Below are 18,615 nucleotides of genomic sequence, written 5' to 3'. Positions count from 1 at the left end.
CACGTCAACATGGCCACAAGAAGTGCTCGATTGTGTTTATGTCAAGTGATTAATAATGTCTTCCATTAGAAGTGTAGGTAGATCGAATTTCCATCCACTTTTATATATTTCTCTTGTGAATAATAGGATTTTCATCCCTTCAATGGAAGATATTAAAAATGGAGCAAAACTTTTTAAATTACAAAAGTGGTCATAAATTTAATTCAAATTTTGAATTACTGTTTAAACTGAAAAATAGTGTAAATAAATACCGTGGGTCTCACAAGACAGAAAAGGAAGGTTTATATTTCACACTTTCATTTAATAGGTCGCAGATCAGCCATGATCTCATTGAATGGCAGAACAGGCTCGAGGGGCTGATTGGCCTACTCCTCTTCCTATGTTCCTATATTTGTCAAAGTTGTCTTCAGAGAATCATTACACAATTATTTAATGAAGAATTGAAATATCAAAACAATATTGGTGGCGATGGAGTCGTTGTTGATCCATTATGGTCTCAATCGGACTGAACTAACCATCCCACAAAGCTGAATGATAAAACCCTTTGGAATCCAGTGTACTTAAAACTAGGAATCAATTGAGTTTTAAATTCCAACAACATAATTTGCAAAATTTGTAACCCTAAATCATTCAAGAGCTTTACAACTCCTTGTGTAAACTAATGGAATTTGATCCGATAAGTTATTGCGAATGGGAGAAAGTGATTCTGACCAATCCGCAATCAGATTAATGCACAGGCTTTGGCTTTCAGCCAACATGAGGTAATAATTTTACAATGTGACAAGGCAGTGAAACAAACTGTAAAACACTGATATTTTGTACATCCTGTTTATTTAATGTGCTTTTGCAGGATATAAATAATGACAAAATTACAAAATTTGTAACTGGAAGCCCAAGCATATGTACAATTATTAGTTGCAGTGAGGCCACTATTTTATCCCCATACATTTTCATTTTGGTACCATGTTTACAGTGTTTTTTTTAAACTGCCAAATTACTACATACATGTATCAACAGTGAATAGGCAAAATATGTACAAGGAAACCGCATTGTTCAAGTACTGCAATACCGTATTAAAAGATTAACACTGAATTGAACTAAAATTCAGTCCAACCATACAATATACATTTGATTATCAATTACAACCCAAGCTCTAATAGTCATCCCTTTACTTATATTTGGGTGACCTTTATCATTAAGCCCAGCTTAGTTTCTATATCATATAAAAATAATGTAACATTGAAACAACTTAAGACCATTATTACACAATTTCAATAAGGATTCTAAAATAAACATTAAATTGATTCACAATAAGTTTTTTTTAAACAGATGATGTCATATAACTGTTACCATCACCATTCTTTATAATGCTGCCTGTGCACACCAGTTAAACTCTGGCTCAACGTGGATTGAATAGGCAATGCAGCAGAGCCATATTATATGCTGCTACATCTTTAATTTTTTTTGCAAACAAATGAGAAACGTGACGATTCTCGTATTCAATAAACATTGATCGCTCCAGGTAGTAAATCAGTTGATTGTGGTTTCACAGGTTTAGTTCAAAAAACGTCGTGTGCTGCATTGTTTTGAAAGAAATCAGTCAGAGATCTTAGTCTTTGCCTCAAGCGGAAGATGCTTCACACTGCCGAGCAAGTCACTATTCGTGAAATTTTGTGTTTTGTACTATATAGAACAAAAATATATTCATTGTGCCATGTTTCATTTAAATTCAACAATTACACGTGCAGACAATATATTTTCTGAGATAGCTATTATTTCCCATCTGAATGGCAACCTCTTCTGCATCCAGCATTGTTACTTGGACTGCTAATGTATCCAGTGCACTGTGTGAATACGCAGTGTGCCTCCATCTGTAGTGCAATGATGTTGGCTTGTAGACATTAACACCTTCTGTATTCCACAAGGGATCTCACCAACCGCTCACCAACAATCGGCTACATTGGAATGATGGATTTTTTTTTCCAGTCGCAGAGAAAATTATTTTTAAAAACTAGGAATCTACTTCTTTTGAGCCCCTCAATTGCTGTTGGACAAGCTGTTTTAACATTAGATCATTAATCTGAACACTGCTTAGAAATAAGACTGAAAACTGGCACCTATGTGCAAAACTCCTGATTTTTCTATTTCAAAACATTCTTCATTCTTTCACATTTTAGGAGCAAGATGTCATAAAAATCACTACTGCTTACATGAAAAATAATAAATAACAATATTCTCATACTAACTTTTGCAGTACCACATTACTAAAGAAAAAAATTACAAAATTATTTTCAGTGCAGATCAGTGTTTAAAACGAGGGCTAGAAACTCTGAAGGAATTGGTCTGAGTAATTGTGGATGTGTTGTGAAATTTCCAGTAAAGCAACAGTGAAATTCACAACAATTGCTTAAAGCAGTTAGCAAACCACCAAAAGAGTGCAGTCATTTCAAAACAAAAGCAGTTATTGAAAGATATTAGCTTAGCCATTTGTAATATTATCCCATGGCTGCAATACAGCTTTTTGTTAAAAAGTGTTAGTCCAAAAGGGATAAAAAAAAATGTTTAGACTTGTTATCAGCTTTTAGCAGCATTCAAGTTATCACATGGCCAGAAGAGATCTTCAGAGATAGAGTCCACTGATTTCTTCTAAATCCGCGATGACCCGAAAAAGGTTGAAGAAAAATGTTACATCAAGACCAAGGGAAAAATCTTGAAACTGGATCAGCTTAGGTCCTTCTGATGGACTGGATTTAAATAAGTCTAAAGACAGTTGTCGTGTGTCAGTTTCATTCCTGTTGCTACAGTGGGAGGAATGTCAAGGAAAAAGAGCAGCTTCATGCAGTGATGACAGTAACTGTGTAAAGGTCACTCAGCGAGTGCAGTTTTCCTCTCCACTGGGTCAGAGGTCACCAGAGGAGACAAAATGTGCTGCTTGCAGTGATTGCTCAAAAGAGTGCAAAGGCACAGACAGGAGAATGAGACATAGCGTTTAGAATATTGTGGTCTCATACTTAGTGTTCATCGCCCTTTTTGATTCTTGCACAGGTTCCACAATCCAAGGTACATTAGGATGAGTCTTTTGTTCCAGAAGAGGTTGATCAATCTGTAGGCAAGGAAAAAGAAACGACTTCATTAGCAACTGGAGAGTTCATTTATTCATGAATAAAATATGACTAATAAAAATTAATAAATGTACTAGAGTTTTACTGTCTCCACAAACCATCATGTTCAAATTCTCTTTGACCTGAATTAAAGATACATTGCATTTACATTCTACTGAAACAACCAGTAGTTGTATTTTAATAACAGCAAAACACAGCAGCCCCATCACATGACTTCCTCAGCCATACGAATGTTAAACCTGGCTTCCGTACGTACTGAACATCTCAGGTATACCGGATGCCGGGAGGGTGGGGGTTACATTCCAACAAGTACAGCCTGCACACACACACACATATATATATCAAAATTCAGTCATCTGAAATAAGCTTATTAATTACTGATAATTAGCTTTATGTCCACTATAAACAATTAAAATAAAGATTAAAACTAAGATATAACCGCACCCTATTGGGAGAATATCTAATTGATTTTGTATTGAGGTGCTTTTTTTACAGCAATTGAATTCAAAATAGATTTTTATTGTACTGTGAATAACTATGAATTTTTTTACAGCAATACATTACAATTTTTAGGGAAAAGCAGTTAATCAGCATTATAAATATTACTGGAGTGTAATTGCTAAAGTGGCAATAACACTTGACTTTACAGAAATTATGTTTTATGACTAATTTAATGTCTTATATAAACTGCCGAGTCTCTTTCATGGTTGAAGTTTTACTAGTTAAGTAAATAAATTTATTGCACTGTAAAGGTTTGAAGTGACAGTTCAAATGAACGCATTGAAAGTTCGGTACTGAAAAGTGAACAATAATAATGCTAATGAAAGGGCCTCAATGGCCTTCAGATAATGTGGACTTTTCACAGTTGGGAACCTGCCTTAATTAAGCTGATGACTTACTACTTTTGAGTTTGATTCTTCAAATGATAATAGAACAAACAGTAACATGTATAAAATAAATAGTAAAACCTACTGGCCACAGAGCAGCATAGTGTGCAGCAGGTGCACCAACACACTGTGCCATAGAGTGCTAGGTTGCAGGTCTGGATCTACAACTTGCCAATGTGGGTACTTCCTGATCTCAGTTGGTCCATCAGGACAGGCACTGAGTGGAGGCCAGGTGTTTCTGCATGGCGGGGGGCAGGGGCGGGAGTGGGGGGGCAGAGAACAGAGGCCGTTTCAATCCAGGCCACTTTCACACACCACTTCCTACTGCCCCATTGGAGAGAGGCATCAGATTAACCAGGGAGTAGGTCACCTACCCATACATTTCAAAAGGGGGCAAAAAGAAATACAAACAGAGCTGGACATTTTCCCTCCACTGCTGCACGATGCTTGGAATTTTAGAAACTTGAATTGTTTTGTGCTCATTTTAAATTACACTATTTAGACGATTACAGCATAGGCCAGCTGCAATAGACACGTACCTAGTGTTTTACAGAAACTGGTCTTTGATGAAATCATGTAAAAAAAGACCATTCGTTGTTGGTATCCGGCTTATTACCATTCTGCATCTCCTAGAGACGGTGCGATTAAAACTGTTAAAGGGGAAATCTCACCACAGCACAATTCATTGTTATTGTGCGTAAACAATACATCATTAAAAAACACTACTAAACTATAGTGCAACTTGTACGTTAAGGCATTTTTATCTATAACCTAAATAAAACAGAAATATATTGAAGCACCTTCCATGAAGTACGTGTGGAACCAAAGTACAGTCATTATAGCAACCAATGGAACTCAGAAGAGTCGGTAAGCTGCTCCACTGTATTTCTTTCAACTATTTACTTAACATATATTATTGTAAAACCCATCGTCTGACTCACAGCCTCATGGAGGCTTTTAACATCTGAAAACCTGGAAGGTGCGACTTAAAGATTTAACTGACAGGTGGGTTTAAAAAAACCTTTTCCACTGGTGTGACCAAACACACAGGATTCTGAAATAATACATCAAACAAATTCCTTGAATGAGAAATCAAATGTATATTTGATACACTAGAAATTCTGTTTGCAAAGTAAGCCCATGTGCAACAAAATCTGTGTTGCCCAGTTACTGGAAACATATACTCAACCCATCATTTTATATTAACCAGAACAGCAAGTTACAGGTTAACACCAACAGTACTGGGTGTACATTTGCTATGCTAACTGCATGGAGCTGTTTATTATTATGCAATAAAGCATTTTTTAATGTCAAGTGGCTATAACTCGGGTCTGTTTGAAAAATGCCCAATTAAAATGCTAATTTTCATTGTACTGTTAGTAAGCTTTCTGTCTGGCCCAACACACAAATGCAGTTTCTCGTCCTAATGCATTCAATTTTTAAAACCAGAAAATAAAAGAAAAAGAAAACCATGATTAAAATGCTGCATCTGGTCAGAAAGATTACATATCCAAATGGTCTACGTTTTAGAATAATTTTAGATGATGAATTTGACTGCCACCATTGAGCTCTAAACAATACAGCAGCTGAAAATCCCACAAGAATCCAGATTGGAATAGGTGTCCGTGATCCGCACAGAAACTCTTTATCCGACTGTATTTCCTAGTGTGTCAAACATCACATTTTGTTTCTCGAAGTAGATGGTGTCTTATGACTGATTTTAATGCCATCGGCTTCAGACTAACAGATAGTTTGTTTTAGATTATATATAATATGAGAATGCGGGGCCTTCTGAAGGTAGGCAAGATGCACGGAGGTAATATTGCAATAACAAGTACTGTAGTAGTTTTACATGCTTTCACACTGCACTCTGTTCAATAAATTAGCTTTCTTTTCTTTTTCTGTATAAAAAGGTCAGTTTGAAATGTTTGCAATGAAGTCAAGCCTTGTAGGTGTTAAGATTGAACAATGAACACAGCACAGTCTAGGCTAAAATTCAATGTGGACCCAACAGGGCTCAAGCTGCCATATCTGTTTTTCATTCTTAAAAAAGGTCTTTGAAAAACAGAATATTAAAGTTGTGGTGTCATTATGGAGATATTGGAATAATGCTTCATTCATGAATAATTAAATGCGCATTGGAAAACTAATGAATTATGGTAGTTTTTAATTCAGGCTCATATCTCATTAGGATTTATAATAATACATGAATTTAAACTAAGTTCGCCTAGAAGAGCAGCAGAAATGTACACGCTACGCTGTGCTGGGATCCCATAAGGAACGACGGGCATCAGCAGCTGTACAAGTATAGTATTCCATTTTAATTCACGTTATTATTTTACCCTCATCATTTTACAAATAAAAAGCATTTATTTGTTTTTGACATAATCTAGCTTGAGGGTCCACTTAAATTAACCAAGTATAGAGTGCTCACTCAATAGTCAATTGTGAATTTGAGATTAAATTAAAACTGTCAATTTGTTTACTGGAAGAAAAGTACAAGCAGTTTTCAAATATGGGAATAGCTGGTCACATTGTTGATTGGCCTGATCTTCTCCCTAAATTTGAGCCCATTAAAACCTTGTAATTCTTGGATCTTCTAACACAACGAGCTGTTTTTTTCAATCAGATTCATATGAATCCAATCACAAAACATTTCCTCAAATGTGTTGTATTGAGGCATCACACAACATGAATTTTAGCCTTGCACGGTTAATGACAGACAATGCTCTGATCGGAAAAACTCAGGAGGGGCAGACAAGGAAAAGCACACAGAGGAAAATTAAGACCTGGAACTTGTGCGGCAGAGAATGATGAAACTTGGAAGAAAGAGGAGGAGGAGGATGGGGAGGCCTGTGAGGGGTGTAAATATGATCTAAGGACCATCTGTTACTTGGATGCTTCACCTGAAAAAAAAGTGTAAACAAAGCTGTACATATGCATATAAAAAATGCAGAAGCATTTCTAAGCAAATGAGACACTTTCAAGGACTGTTTTAAAAAAAAAAAATAATCCCACCCTTTTCTGGGGGTCATGGTCATCTCCCCGTCCCGTGACACACACCATTCCCTGGCCAGTGGGGCACAGATGACTAGGTCGGACGCACTCCCAGTGCCGGTCTGTGATTGGCTGCAAGGGGGCAGGTGGATGGGAGCAGCCAATGATGATTTTTCATCCCCTCATGTTGCAGCAGAGTTTTATTTCTACTTCATGGCTCTCTGAGGTCGACTGAAATTGGAAACTTGCCACAAGTGCAAGCACAGGGCAGAGAGATGCCCAGCCATATTGCGTTTAATGCATTGGCTCACTGAGCCTTCATATTACTTGGCTTTAAGTCAAATCTTTGAACCATAGTGAAACCCAATCAACTAAGATCTATTAAGATTAAACTTTTTCTGCTGAAGCTGCATTTTCACATTACATTTAGCAAATATGGTACAAATTTAGGTCTACAGGAAACTAAAATCTATATTTTTAACTGACGAAATGTAATTGCTGCAGACAGGTGTTTATTAGTTTAAAAGGTGCCAATTTTCCACAAGAAACAGAACTTGAACATATTTGGTCCAAGAAAAAAGCATCAACACCAAATTCCCTTGTTGCATGACGTTACTTCATTTTAATTGTTTTGAAATTTGTTTGATTGATTTTTCCCTACAAACATGCACTGCTCCAAAAAATCAGCTTAGTTTACTGAACAAATGCTGGTGTCCTTTCAACTAGACTGTGTTGAGTCACATCAGCACTTTAAGCTATTCAGTCAGCATCGTAAAGTTCCCCATCAGCTCCATACGGTATCCCCATCATACGGTATTCCCATCAGCACCATAAAGTTCCCAGTCAACACGGTAAGGTATTTAAAAGTCAGTCTGCAAATTACACTGACTGCGGACTGGACAATTGGATTTCCTTCCTGTGTTTTTAGGGGGTGAATATTTTGCCAGAGGTTCCCTGTCCTTGTTCGGCGTAACTTTGGTGGAAGAACCACGGAAACCCAAGTCAAATGGTCTAAACCACAGTCTCACATTCAGTCATGGGGCAGGTTTCAAAGTGCTAAATACATTTAGTAATACAATTGTATGCTAACACCATTGCAGAAATAGAAATAGCTGCACTAGGTGTTAGAGGTCTTGGGTGGGGGTAGAATGGGATATTAGGTTACCGATTCCATGATTAAGCACTGCCAATGGAATTTTGTGCTTTGTTCATCATCAGACTGACTTCACCCAGTGGCACGACACTTTTATTTTCCATAATGAACCTTAAATGAACAGGGTTAGTCATTGATAAATGGCAAGCTGCTGGAGGGTGACTGATGCCTGTGGAACCACACCCCAACCTGGAAACACCTTCAGCAGAGGAGGGTGAGGAAATTGGCAAGAAAGAAAAGAATGATTATACCCTCGATATGAATTCCCCCACGACCACTGGGATAGGGTCGGAGTGGAGTGGTGAGGTGGTTATAAAGTGAAGAGTGTGTAACCAGGCTCCAACACGTGAAATAGCGGCGAATATCACGGTGTCCATGTGTCGCCATGAAGAGGCAGGACACTTACTAACAGATTTAAATCGGGCTCCTTCAGTACAATGGAGAGCCCAGTTTCAAACTAGCTGCTGCTGCTCGGATTTCTCGGGTGGAATGGAGGCGGGAGCTGCCAGTTCTGCAAGCTGAGTGACTCCCAGCATTCCTTGTGGGCAGCAGTGCTTCCCCCACAATTCTTCAGCCTCCCCCAGCTCCGATCACCAGCCCCCTGTCCATCCCCAGCTCTTCTGATCACAGGCCTCCCCCCACCTCTTCCTGATGGTCAATCTCTTCCATTCCTCCCGAGTGCAGCCTCCTGCCGGTGGTGTTCCCTCTCCTCTAGGGTGTCTATTCGCATGGTTGCCAGTCAGGAGGCGGAGCTACTGGATGCAAATAAGATCATAAGAAATAAGAGCAGGAGTAGGCCATTTGGCCCCTCGAGCCTGCTCCACCATTCAATAAGATCATGGCTGATCTGATCTTGGCCTCAACTCCACTTCCCTGCCCGTTCCCCATAACCCTTGACTCCCTTATCGCTCAAAAATCTGTCTATCTCCACCTTAAATATATTCAATGACCCAGCCTCCACAGCTCTCTGGAGTAGAGAATTCCAAAGATTCATGACCCTCTAAGAGAAGAAATTCATCCTCATTTCCGTTTTAAACGGGCGGCCCCATATTCTGAAACCATACCCCTATGAGGCCCTGCCATTAAGATTGGTAGGACCTCCACGTCACCAGCCTTGCCAGGCTCTTCAGCCATTTGCGACCTCATCCGCACCCTCCCCTCCCCCAAGTAAATATTGGGGCCGATGTCTCCAGATGCTTTGGGAATAAGCGTACGATAAGGATATGAAAATAAATTACACACAATGTGCACGTCAGCACATTCTCCCCTAATAGAGCCCTGATTTTACAATGTGGTGTTCTGGACCACAGCACTGATGCTATGCTATTACCAATGATAACAGCAAAGATATTAAGCTCAGTGTCTCCTATTCACACTTTCAAAGTCATATTTCAGCTGTCCAGGGCTTCTGTTACCTATCTGTAATGCATACACTGGCAGAATAACAGCATCCCGCTCTTCTGCTAATTCGTCTTCTCTGTCTCAGCTAGCCTGTCAAGGAGAGGTAGAGAAACACTTTGGAATTCCTTCCTTTAATACTGATAGGCACTTCCTGGCAACGTCCCATACGGGGCAAGGTTGACAGCCCAGCACTTACCCTGCCTTCCCCACTGACTGGGATATTGTGAGTATTAGGACCTGATTGGGAGAGAACAGGGTTAGAATGAAAACAAAAAAAAGTAAATCTCATTACAATTGTTGTATTCCACACCTATCCCCAACATATCCCATTCTGCAACTCAGCATGCATTACTCTAGAGTGTTTGCCAAACTGAAAATCCCCACTGAGTTAAGAGAATTGTCAGATTCAATTTAAAAAAAAAATAGCAGATACAACAGCTTTAATGTTCACCAGGGAAATCCAATTTGGTGCCCAGATTAGTTTCCACACACTGAAAATCAACATGGCAGCCTCTGCTTTTGTCATATGTACCTCCTCATCCAGCCTAGAAAAATGTTCCAAGATCAGTGTGCAAAGTACAGGTGCATGGTGTTCTAGTGGAATCCAAACCCAAGGAGGAAAAAAACCCACATTCTATGCCCAATGTACAAAACCCTTCAGAATGGTTCATGGCTATCAGTTGAATGCATAATCTTAGTGAGTTCTTGCCTGGTGATGTTAGCAAGGCTGTTCAATTTACGATCAGATTTAAGACATTTTTAGCCGCCTTTAACACCAGTTACTCACAGGCGGAGTGGTTTACTGAGGCTCTTTATCAGTGCTAATAAAATATGCTGCTATTTTCAATGGGATAATGCCAAGCTGTCATACTGAGAATTTATGGGGAAGCAGCAACTCTCCGCCTGCAGCGTGTGAATGCTATTAATAGCCAGCAAAGCTGTGAACGAGGCCAGGACAGACAATCCGCAAGCAAAATCCAAGAACCATTCTCTCATTAATCATCCATTTCCTGAGCTGCTTGAATATGACGATTGAGCAAGTGATTCAGAAATGAGCTGTGAACCCAAGACTATTAAAATAAATTATTGTTCACATAGAAGTGGCAGAGAGCAAAGCGAGTGGGACGACGACACAAGGAGATGGAGCAGACAAAGACAGAGATGTTGACATTAAAAGTACAATAGCTGGGATGAGAAATTGAGAAATATTGTTGCAAAATGTTCCTAGGTAGGTGGAATCAGTGTTGGTGCTACACTGCAGACTTCAAGTTTTACAATAATTCAGTATCTACTTAGTGAATCTTAAATGCATCCATTCTTCAAATTCAGGGCCATCAGAAATATATTTGGATCAGATTTCTGTCACAAAATACAGATTTTTAAAGTTTGAGTCTTTCAGAGTTCTTTTTTTCAAATTCTCTATGTGTCAGACATTTTATGGCGAGAATATTAAACTGCAGTTTTTGACCTTGCTGCTGCAAGTCTGGGCATTCACAGGCGAGATATTTATAACCAGGTGTTTGATGTAATTTTAGTTCATTAGCTTTTTTTTGAACATTAGGTTACATTGGTTCACCCTATATGGTGTGAGGTATTCACTGGTCCTTTCACTAGACTGTGGGGTGGTTAAGTCGCTGTTGCCAAAGCTGTGTGCTGGGAGCAGCTGTGTGAATCAATAGCTGGAGACAGGCGACGGTTTTTTGATGAACATGGGCAATAAGAGAGGGGCTCGGATTGCATCCCAGAGACCAAACTGTTGCGATCCATCAAAGTTTCAGAGACCATGCTGAGGTTAATCACACTTTGCTCCTGTGGCCGTCACAGTGCACAAGATCAAAGAGCCTGAGGGCTGAGGCCCTGTCGTTAGGATGGGCGGGGCTTAGGGAGGAAAGAGGAAGACTGTGAATATTGTTAATTTACTAGTTTTCTTATTTTAACTAGTATGTGGGCAGGGGGACAGTCTGGGTTCCTTTTTGGTTAATGTTCCAAATTGAAGAGAACAGGAAACCAAAAGTAACAAACTCAAAAAAAAATGTGAATTAATGCCTGCACACCTTATGCACGAGGAGCTACACTATCTCTGGCACTTAATCATTGTGAATAAGATCTTGATTGAAGTAAAACTATGTGCAATTTATGAACTCCCCTCCTCAGCATCTTTGTAGCTGAAGAACTCCTGCAGATTTTGGGACAAAGCCCGAGGGCCGTTTGAATCAAATTTCTGTGCATTTGTGATAGCGTCCTTGTATTTGGTTACAGGTATTTTTCTAGCCAGTTATTAGATATATGATTAGCTTTTAATATTCAAGAACCGTCTTCTGTTAGCTGAAATCATCCAACGCGTAAAATATTTTGAGGACCAGAAGACAAATTGCATTCAAGCAGAAAGGTGTTTGAGCTGGTGTATTTTTTCATGCTGCACTTTTTTTTTTTACGAACACTCTATTCTATATACATGGCAGGATTGTTCCATTTAGTCATGCTTTAGTTCTGTCTTGGTTACCATTCCTGGGCTAAGAGAGGCTACCAACACTGTCAACCTTACAACTGGGCACCAGTTGGCAAGGACAATGTCTGCTTAATCACCCTCCCAAAAGGGCAGCAGATACCTAAGCAAAGAAGTAAAATGGGCTCAATTAATTCATATTTCAGTATTAAAATTAATGATTAGCAGACTAGGTTACAAATATGCTTGTCATCTTCACTGCTCATCCACTGATAAACAGCAGAGGTTAGAAAGCCCATATGATTAATGATTAACATTGAGAGTCAGGAACTGTTTTCCTTGGACTCATTATACCTCCTTTGCTGGTGACAAAGGCAAGCTTTGGCTTGCTATAAGTCCCTATGGAGAAATTTCTGTCTCGATTTACTGTTTGTAACAGCTCACTAGCAGCACAATAACCAGGTACATCTCAGATAGCAATTCATTTGTGTAATTACTATTGAAAGGTCATTGTTAACTGATTTCCTTCTATTTATTGCATCTGAAACAATCCTGCATCCAATTTATATCAGCAGACACCTTGTCTTTAATGTACGAGATCTTCGAGTAGCAATGCTCATGAGATACAATGAATTTCTTATTGCCAATAACAAGCAGAAAAGGATCCATCTTGTTGCTATGCATCTATCTGCTTATTAGGCTCTTACCACAGATTTCCGGATACTTGCTCGCGGCTTTGGGATAGGTTTGCCAGCTTTACTTTCAAGGCTATCTTGCATTGTGGGCGGGCCATGCCCACCTTTCCTGGCTTGTAGGGCCAACTGATAAGCCACTTCGAAAGCTTGTCCCAGTGTTAAAATGATCTCGTAGGCTAAATTCTGATGAAAAAAAAAGAACCAAAAAATGTTGGATTTGTAAGAGTCATTTGAATACAACTTAAGAAAAGTAACATGAAAGGAATTGTGTGCATCATCTACAGTATAACTAAAGCATATTTTCTAACTTCAGAGATCAGAAGTAGTGAGCTTCGAATTATGTTTATTATCCTAATCCATATTATTATAATAAGAATGGTGAATGCCATGCCTGATTACATGGCACCAGCAGATTAAGGCACCAGCATATTAGCTCAAAAGTGGCATGTTTCATAATTAAAGCTAAGTCTAACCCATCATATGAAATATTACATTAAGCTTGTGTCCCAGGCAGCTTATTAATATTCAACCTTGAAATGATTTTTCTTCTTGATGCTTCCCATGAACTGACATGTTTTTGATTTGATAATATCAACAGCATCAATATCTAAATAAATAACCCAGAGGTATTAGCTTTTGACAGATTATTCCAACTATCTCATTTTATATTGCTCTGTGAGGCTATGTAGGATAATTATGATTCAAAGGTTGCATTGTATCAGCATTTTCTTAAAAAACTGATAGATTTCTAATGCCTAACGCGCTTACTCCCAACAATTTTAACTGCAACACTGTGGATCTCCATGGAAACAACAGGATCGTTTCCACTGCAGCTGTGTCGCTGATTCTAACTGGAGACTTTTGCAGCACTGGGTTCATTTTATAGTCATTTATGTTTGAACTACTTCCAGTGCCCATATTTGTTCTTGCGTTGTTTTAGAAAAGGGTGAAAAAAAATGGATGTAACCTTGGCTGAAAACTGGAAATGTTTAGGGTTCTCAAATGTAGGACTGTGGCATACTGCACTTCTTGCAAATTTTACCCCCACCCCATCACAATCCCTAACTATGCAGTTAGATCACATTATCATTTTTTTAGAACCACTTAAACAGTAAAAATGGGTCATATTTAGGGTATTGAATATCCCTAATTTATATATGCCATTTATCAAGATTATATAATATATTGCCATTTTAGCAACATTTTAAAATATACTAAATAACATTTTATGGATTCTGCAAACTATAGATAGTAGATAGCTGTGGCTTTATTTTGTAACTGTGTAACTGTGTGACTACAGAAACAGCTTCACTTGGCCAACTCTGCAGAGTTTAAAGATTCATGTCTACAATGCACTCCTTGATTAATCTGGAAGCCAACTGTGCCACACAATGGACTCGAACACTGGGAGAAAATATACTTTGCTCATCTCTGAATCTTAACACAGTGAGAACTATGGACAACATTATTGGAAAATGTTCAAGTCAGAACACTAGCTGTTGCTGAGAATATTTGCATGAGCATTCTAATGGCAATACAGGAGTAGTGTTTGTGATTATATATTATCTGCACACAAATATATCAATAAGAAGAATGGCATCCAATTAGAAACTCCTATCCTATCAGCTATGAGCAAATGTCAAGGATTTAATTTTTTTCCATTGGAAAAGAAATGTAAATAATTATAAAAACCATCATTCATCAAACTGTTCTTAGAAAATGACAAGTGTCATAAGATGTGTCTTATAAATATAAAATATGATTGATGTGTGCTTGAAGGGTGATTTTAATGAACATTCATTGAATAATGTCTCTGTACTTCTATGAGCTATATTTAAAGCAGGGTCCGTTTTCTTCCTACAATTCTAATGCAATCCATGTGGCAACCAAAATCAGAATGTGATGTACATCATTTAGACAGTCTTAAAAAAAAATCTGGATATGCAATATAATTATTTTGCTTGTTTTTACCCTTTTCTTGGATTCAATTTTGAAAATAGTTCGACACTTGCCAAGAACAATTTATCAACTACAATTTAATTTTATTCTTTTGAAAAAAAATGAATTTAAACAGTCGTAGTGAACAATGCAGATGGAACTCACACTTCATGCTTGTTTTGGTTGCGGGCCAATATCAAGACAATAGTCTTTAGATATTAAGACTAAGAATTATATGCTGTATGTTTATTGTTAATTTTTGCACAGCTTTCAGACAATTACAACCTTTTGCTAATGGTTCCACGTAACCTTGTTATGCAGCAATCACCCAAAACAGAAAACACGACTAGTTGTTTGCAGCCAAAGCTGGGTATAGCCCAGCTCCTGTAATCGGTCACTCACAAGTGGAGAAGAATCCAAGGGAAAAAAATCAACATCAAAAAAAATCACACACATCAAAATCTCTTCAGCAGTTCAGAAAAAGATGAAAAATGTCAAGAGACTGACCACATCAAATGCGCTGAATACATGACAGTAGTGGTGACTCGACTTTAAGTCTTTAGTGATGTAGGCAAAGGTGGAAAGATCTTCAGGGTCTTGAGCAGCACAAGAAATGTTCCTAATTTCATGTTCTGTGATGATATTCTGCAGATGGTAAAAAAAAGTGCTAAAATTAGCGGGTTTAGAAATAATAGAATAAAAATAGACATTTGCATGGCTGAACACAAAAATATATGAAACTCATTACATATAATTAGCAAAGCTCATTACTATGTAGGAACACATGCAACTGCTTTTAGATCCTTTGTTTGAGATACTTAAAGGTAGCAGTCGTCTGCCTGATTTAGCAAGTCTAACTTTTGTTAGGAGTCACCTATTCACTGCCTGTTTAAATTATATTTGTAGTGCTTCACAACACAGCTGTTGCACATTGCATTGTTAGCTGCATGAACATTTTTTGACTGCATCAATTTCAGTGAACAGGTAACAAATGCTCAGTCACTCTGATTTCAACACAGCAGAATAAAAAAAAATAAGAATGTAAAGGACAGATAGCAGCAATCATTAAACAATCATACAATGATTAATTATACTCTCTTCAAAACCAATCATACAATGATTGAGATGTTCGGCAATACATTTTCCATTTTAAAAATTATTTGCTCACAATTATTCCTGCATGGCAATACAGGTAGGGGGTCCAAAATCCAGAAGCGTCGGGACCGAGGCCGTTCTGGATTTCGGGTATTTCCAGATTTCGGAACGTCTTTCTGATGTCCCGAATCCGGAAACACCTGGGCCGAGGTAAAAGGGGAGAGGTCCGGGTGGCGGCAGAGTGGGGGCGGCAGCGGGGGTCCAGATTTCGGAACAATTTCTGGATTTCGGAACTCCGGATTTTGGATGCTCAACCTGTATATTTATATAAGATGCTGTTTGAATTCTATCAGTTGTAAATAATCATTGACATCATGGGCTCAATTTTGGCCAGGAGTTGCTCCGTTTTTTTTTTGGAGTAACTTGGTTTTTCAGGCGTAACTTAAAAATCCCCATTTTGCACATTCAATTTGCACCAGTGTAAATGAGTTAATTACGATTTTTTTGGTTTCGTTTTTTTTCCTCAAAAGGGGGCGTTACCAGCCACCTACGCCAGTTCTGCCCATTTAGGCCACTTTGGCCAGCTAATAGTTACTCCAAATCTACTTAGGCCAGCGTATGTGGCCACTTCAGAAAACCCTTGCGGAAAGTTAAAGAAATCGGCGCAGGTAGGTACATCGGAGGCCATTTGGCCTGGGATAGGGGCGGGAAGTGGAGAGGACCTGCACCTAAAGCACCAATACTTACAAAGCACTAAACCTTGGAAACAAAAAGTAATAAGCATCCAATACTAAAAAATTGAACTCCTACCTTCATCTTAAAACTCGGCTCGGGAAGGCAGCGGGCCGACCCGTGCGGGAGGCCACTCGGCCTGGGCTAGGGGCGGGCGGGCAGGAGAACTGATCGAAATCATCCAAGCAGGAGCACTATCAGTTCTCCTGCCCCTAGCCCTGGCCAAGTGGCCTCTCGGTGGGATTTCTAAGAGATCGATCGCACCGGGAGGCCACTCGGCCAGGACTAGGGGCGGGCGGGCGGGCAGCAGAACTGATCAAAATCATCCAGGCAGGAGCACTATCAGTACTCCTGCCCGCCCGCCCCTAGCCCTAGCCGAATGGACTCCCGGTGCGATTTCTAAGATTAAAGTGATTAAAGCTTCAAATCAACTACCCCTACTCACAACAACATTTGGCCGGCATTGGGTCCCACGCAGCGGCTGCAGCAAGACACAGAGAGGCTGGGGATTCCAGTGGCCGGCATCGGGTCCCATACAGTGGCTGCAGCAAGACACGGAGAGGCTGGGGATGAGGAGCTACTGCGCATGCACGGACACTTCACTGCGCATGTGCAGACGTCCTGGCACTGTTTTCGGCGCAGGACACTGGCTCCACCCCCGACTCGACTGGCCACGCTGCGCGACCACAGAGAGGAGGCCGGATAGTGGCCAAAGTGGGAAGGAAATTTTTTGGCGCACTTCTGAACGGAGAAAAGCAGCGCATCTTCGGTAAGTGTGCCGAAAAACGGGCTGGGCCAAAATTGAGCACAATAAGAGGCACAATCAATCACTAATTCATCAGTTGGAGCGAAGGCTCCTGACAATGTCAAGAATTTAGTTGGCAGCAATTTGGGGTCAGGTAAATTGAATCAGCTGCTCTATAGAACAGGTTGCAGTTCTATTAAACTGAATGGAAAGTAACATCTGAAATCAAATGCCGCAAGCTAAAATGTAAAGTTATGTTTAAGTAAGACCTCTGGCAGACTTTCAGTTATAAATAGAGGGAGAATAGATTTCCTGAAATGAAAACCTACATCTGAATCTCAGCTGCCACATTCAATTCTCTGTGGCTTCTGTAATAATCCTGAGGCACCATTTGGCCATCTTAGGTGTTTAACAGCTAAATAACTGGCAGCCATTTTCAAACAGCATTCCAATGTCAGTGTAACTTGGTTATATATTTTGGTGAACCTATACCATCACAAAGTTTGCATAGTGCAAGGGAATCTAATACTGTCAGTTTGATGGCAGTGTTGTCTTCCAGCTTGGGAAAAGCTGATACAGGTGCAGCGTCCAGAATCCGGAACCATCAGGACCGAGGCCATTCCGGATTTCGCGTTGTTCCGGACTTTGGGTCGTCTTTCTGATGTAAGGAATCTGTAAATACCCAAGCCCAGGTTTGGGTATTTCCGGATTTCAGAACGTCAGAAAGGGGGGTCCCCGTCGAGGAGCTGTTCAGGCAGAGGTGTTCAGGTGGGCCCCATCGAAGTGGAGCTGTTCAGGCAGGGCCCGCCATGGAGGAGTTGTTCGGGCGGGCCCCGCCGCCAAGGAAGTGTTCGGGCTGGCAGGCCCCCGTCACAGAGGAGGTATTAGGGCGGGCCGGTGAGGCGGCCCCGAGGTAAGGGCAGCAGTGGCAAGGCTCGAGGTCGGGCAGCGGCAGGGCCCCGAGGTCGGCAGGTCCGGATTCAAGAACATTTTACAGATTCCAGATGACCTTGCTACCGATCAGTACGGAGTCCGGATTCCGGATTTTAGATGCTGCACCTGTAACTCTACTTGCTATCACACATGGTCAGAGGAGTTTCTCTTTTTGTTGTTGAATTAAATATTTTATGCTTTGTAGATAACACTTTGAAGCCCCAGCTCCAAAGAAAAAGACATTCTGATCAGGCCTCCTCTGAACGACAATGTTTAAAAGAAAAATCTGGATCCATGAAATGAGGCCATTCCAGCTCCCAGGACAACTAGACCAATTTGCTTTTTCCACTCCAAACCAATGAAACATTAAGATGGTATTATGTAAAATGTAATTTCTTATTATACATTTTAATGAACTAGTGGACTCTCTACATTGATCTCCTGCCTGTCCAATTTATATCAGTGTTTCAT

The 18,615-nt window shown here is 39.8% G+C and overlaps 1 protein-coding gene across 12 annotated transcripts in view; it reads right to left on the bottom strand.

The window, feature by feature from the left end:
* Positions 1–814: 814 nt before the first annotated feature.
* The window catches only part of anks1b (ankyrin repeat and sterile alpha motif domain containing 1B), a 965,528-nt gene continuing 947,727 nt past the window's right edge, over positions 815–18,615 (bottom strand). For 8 of the 12 annotated variants that reach the window (XM_070897439.1, XM_070897440.1, XM_070897444.1 and 5 more), the window contains 4 exons: positions 15,147–15,284; positions 12,714–12,884; positions 3,012–3,103; positions 815–1,683 (listed from right to left, as the gene is read on the bottom strand). In XM_070897439.1, coding sequence (XP_070753540.1) covers positions 1,638–1,683; positions 3,012–3,103; positions 12,714–12,884; positions 15,147–15,284 — 447 coding nt within the window. In that variant the 3' untranslated portion in view covers positions 815–1,637. Of the gene's footprint in view, positions 3,104–4,548; positions 4,639–12,713; positions 12,885–15,146; positions 15,285–18,615 lie in introns of all 12 variants that reach the window. The other 4 variants (XM_070897442.1, XM_070897450.1, XM_070897449.1 and 1 more) reach the window with 2 other exon arrangements.

The sequence above is a fragment of the Pristiophorus japonicus genome, chromosome 13 (genome assembly GCF_044704955.1).
Source record: "Pristiophorus japonicus isolate sPriJap1 chromosome 13, sPriJap1.hap1, whole genome shotgun sequence".
Taxonomy (NCBI): domain Eukaryota; kingdom Metazoa; phylum Chordata; class Chondrichthyes; family Pristiophoridae; genus Pristiophorus; species Pristiophorus japonicus.
This window is presented reverse-complemented; position numbering and strand designations above follow the sequence as displayed.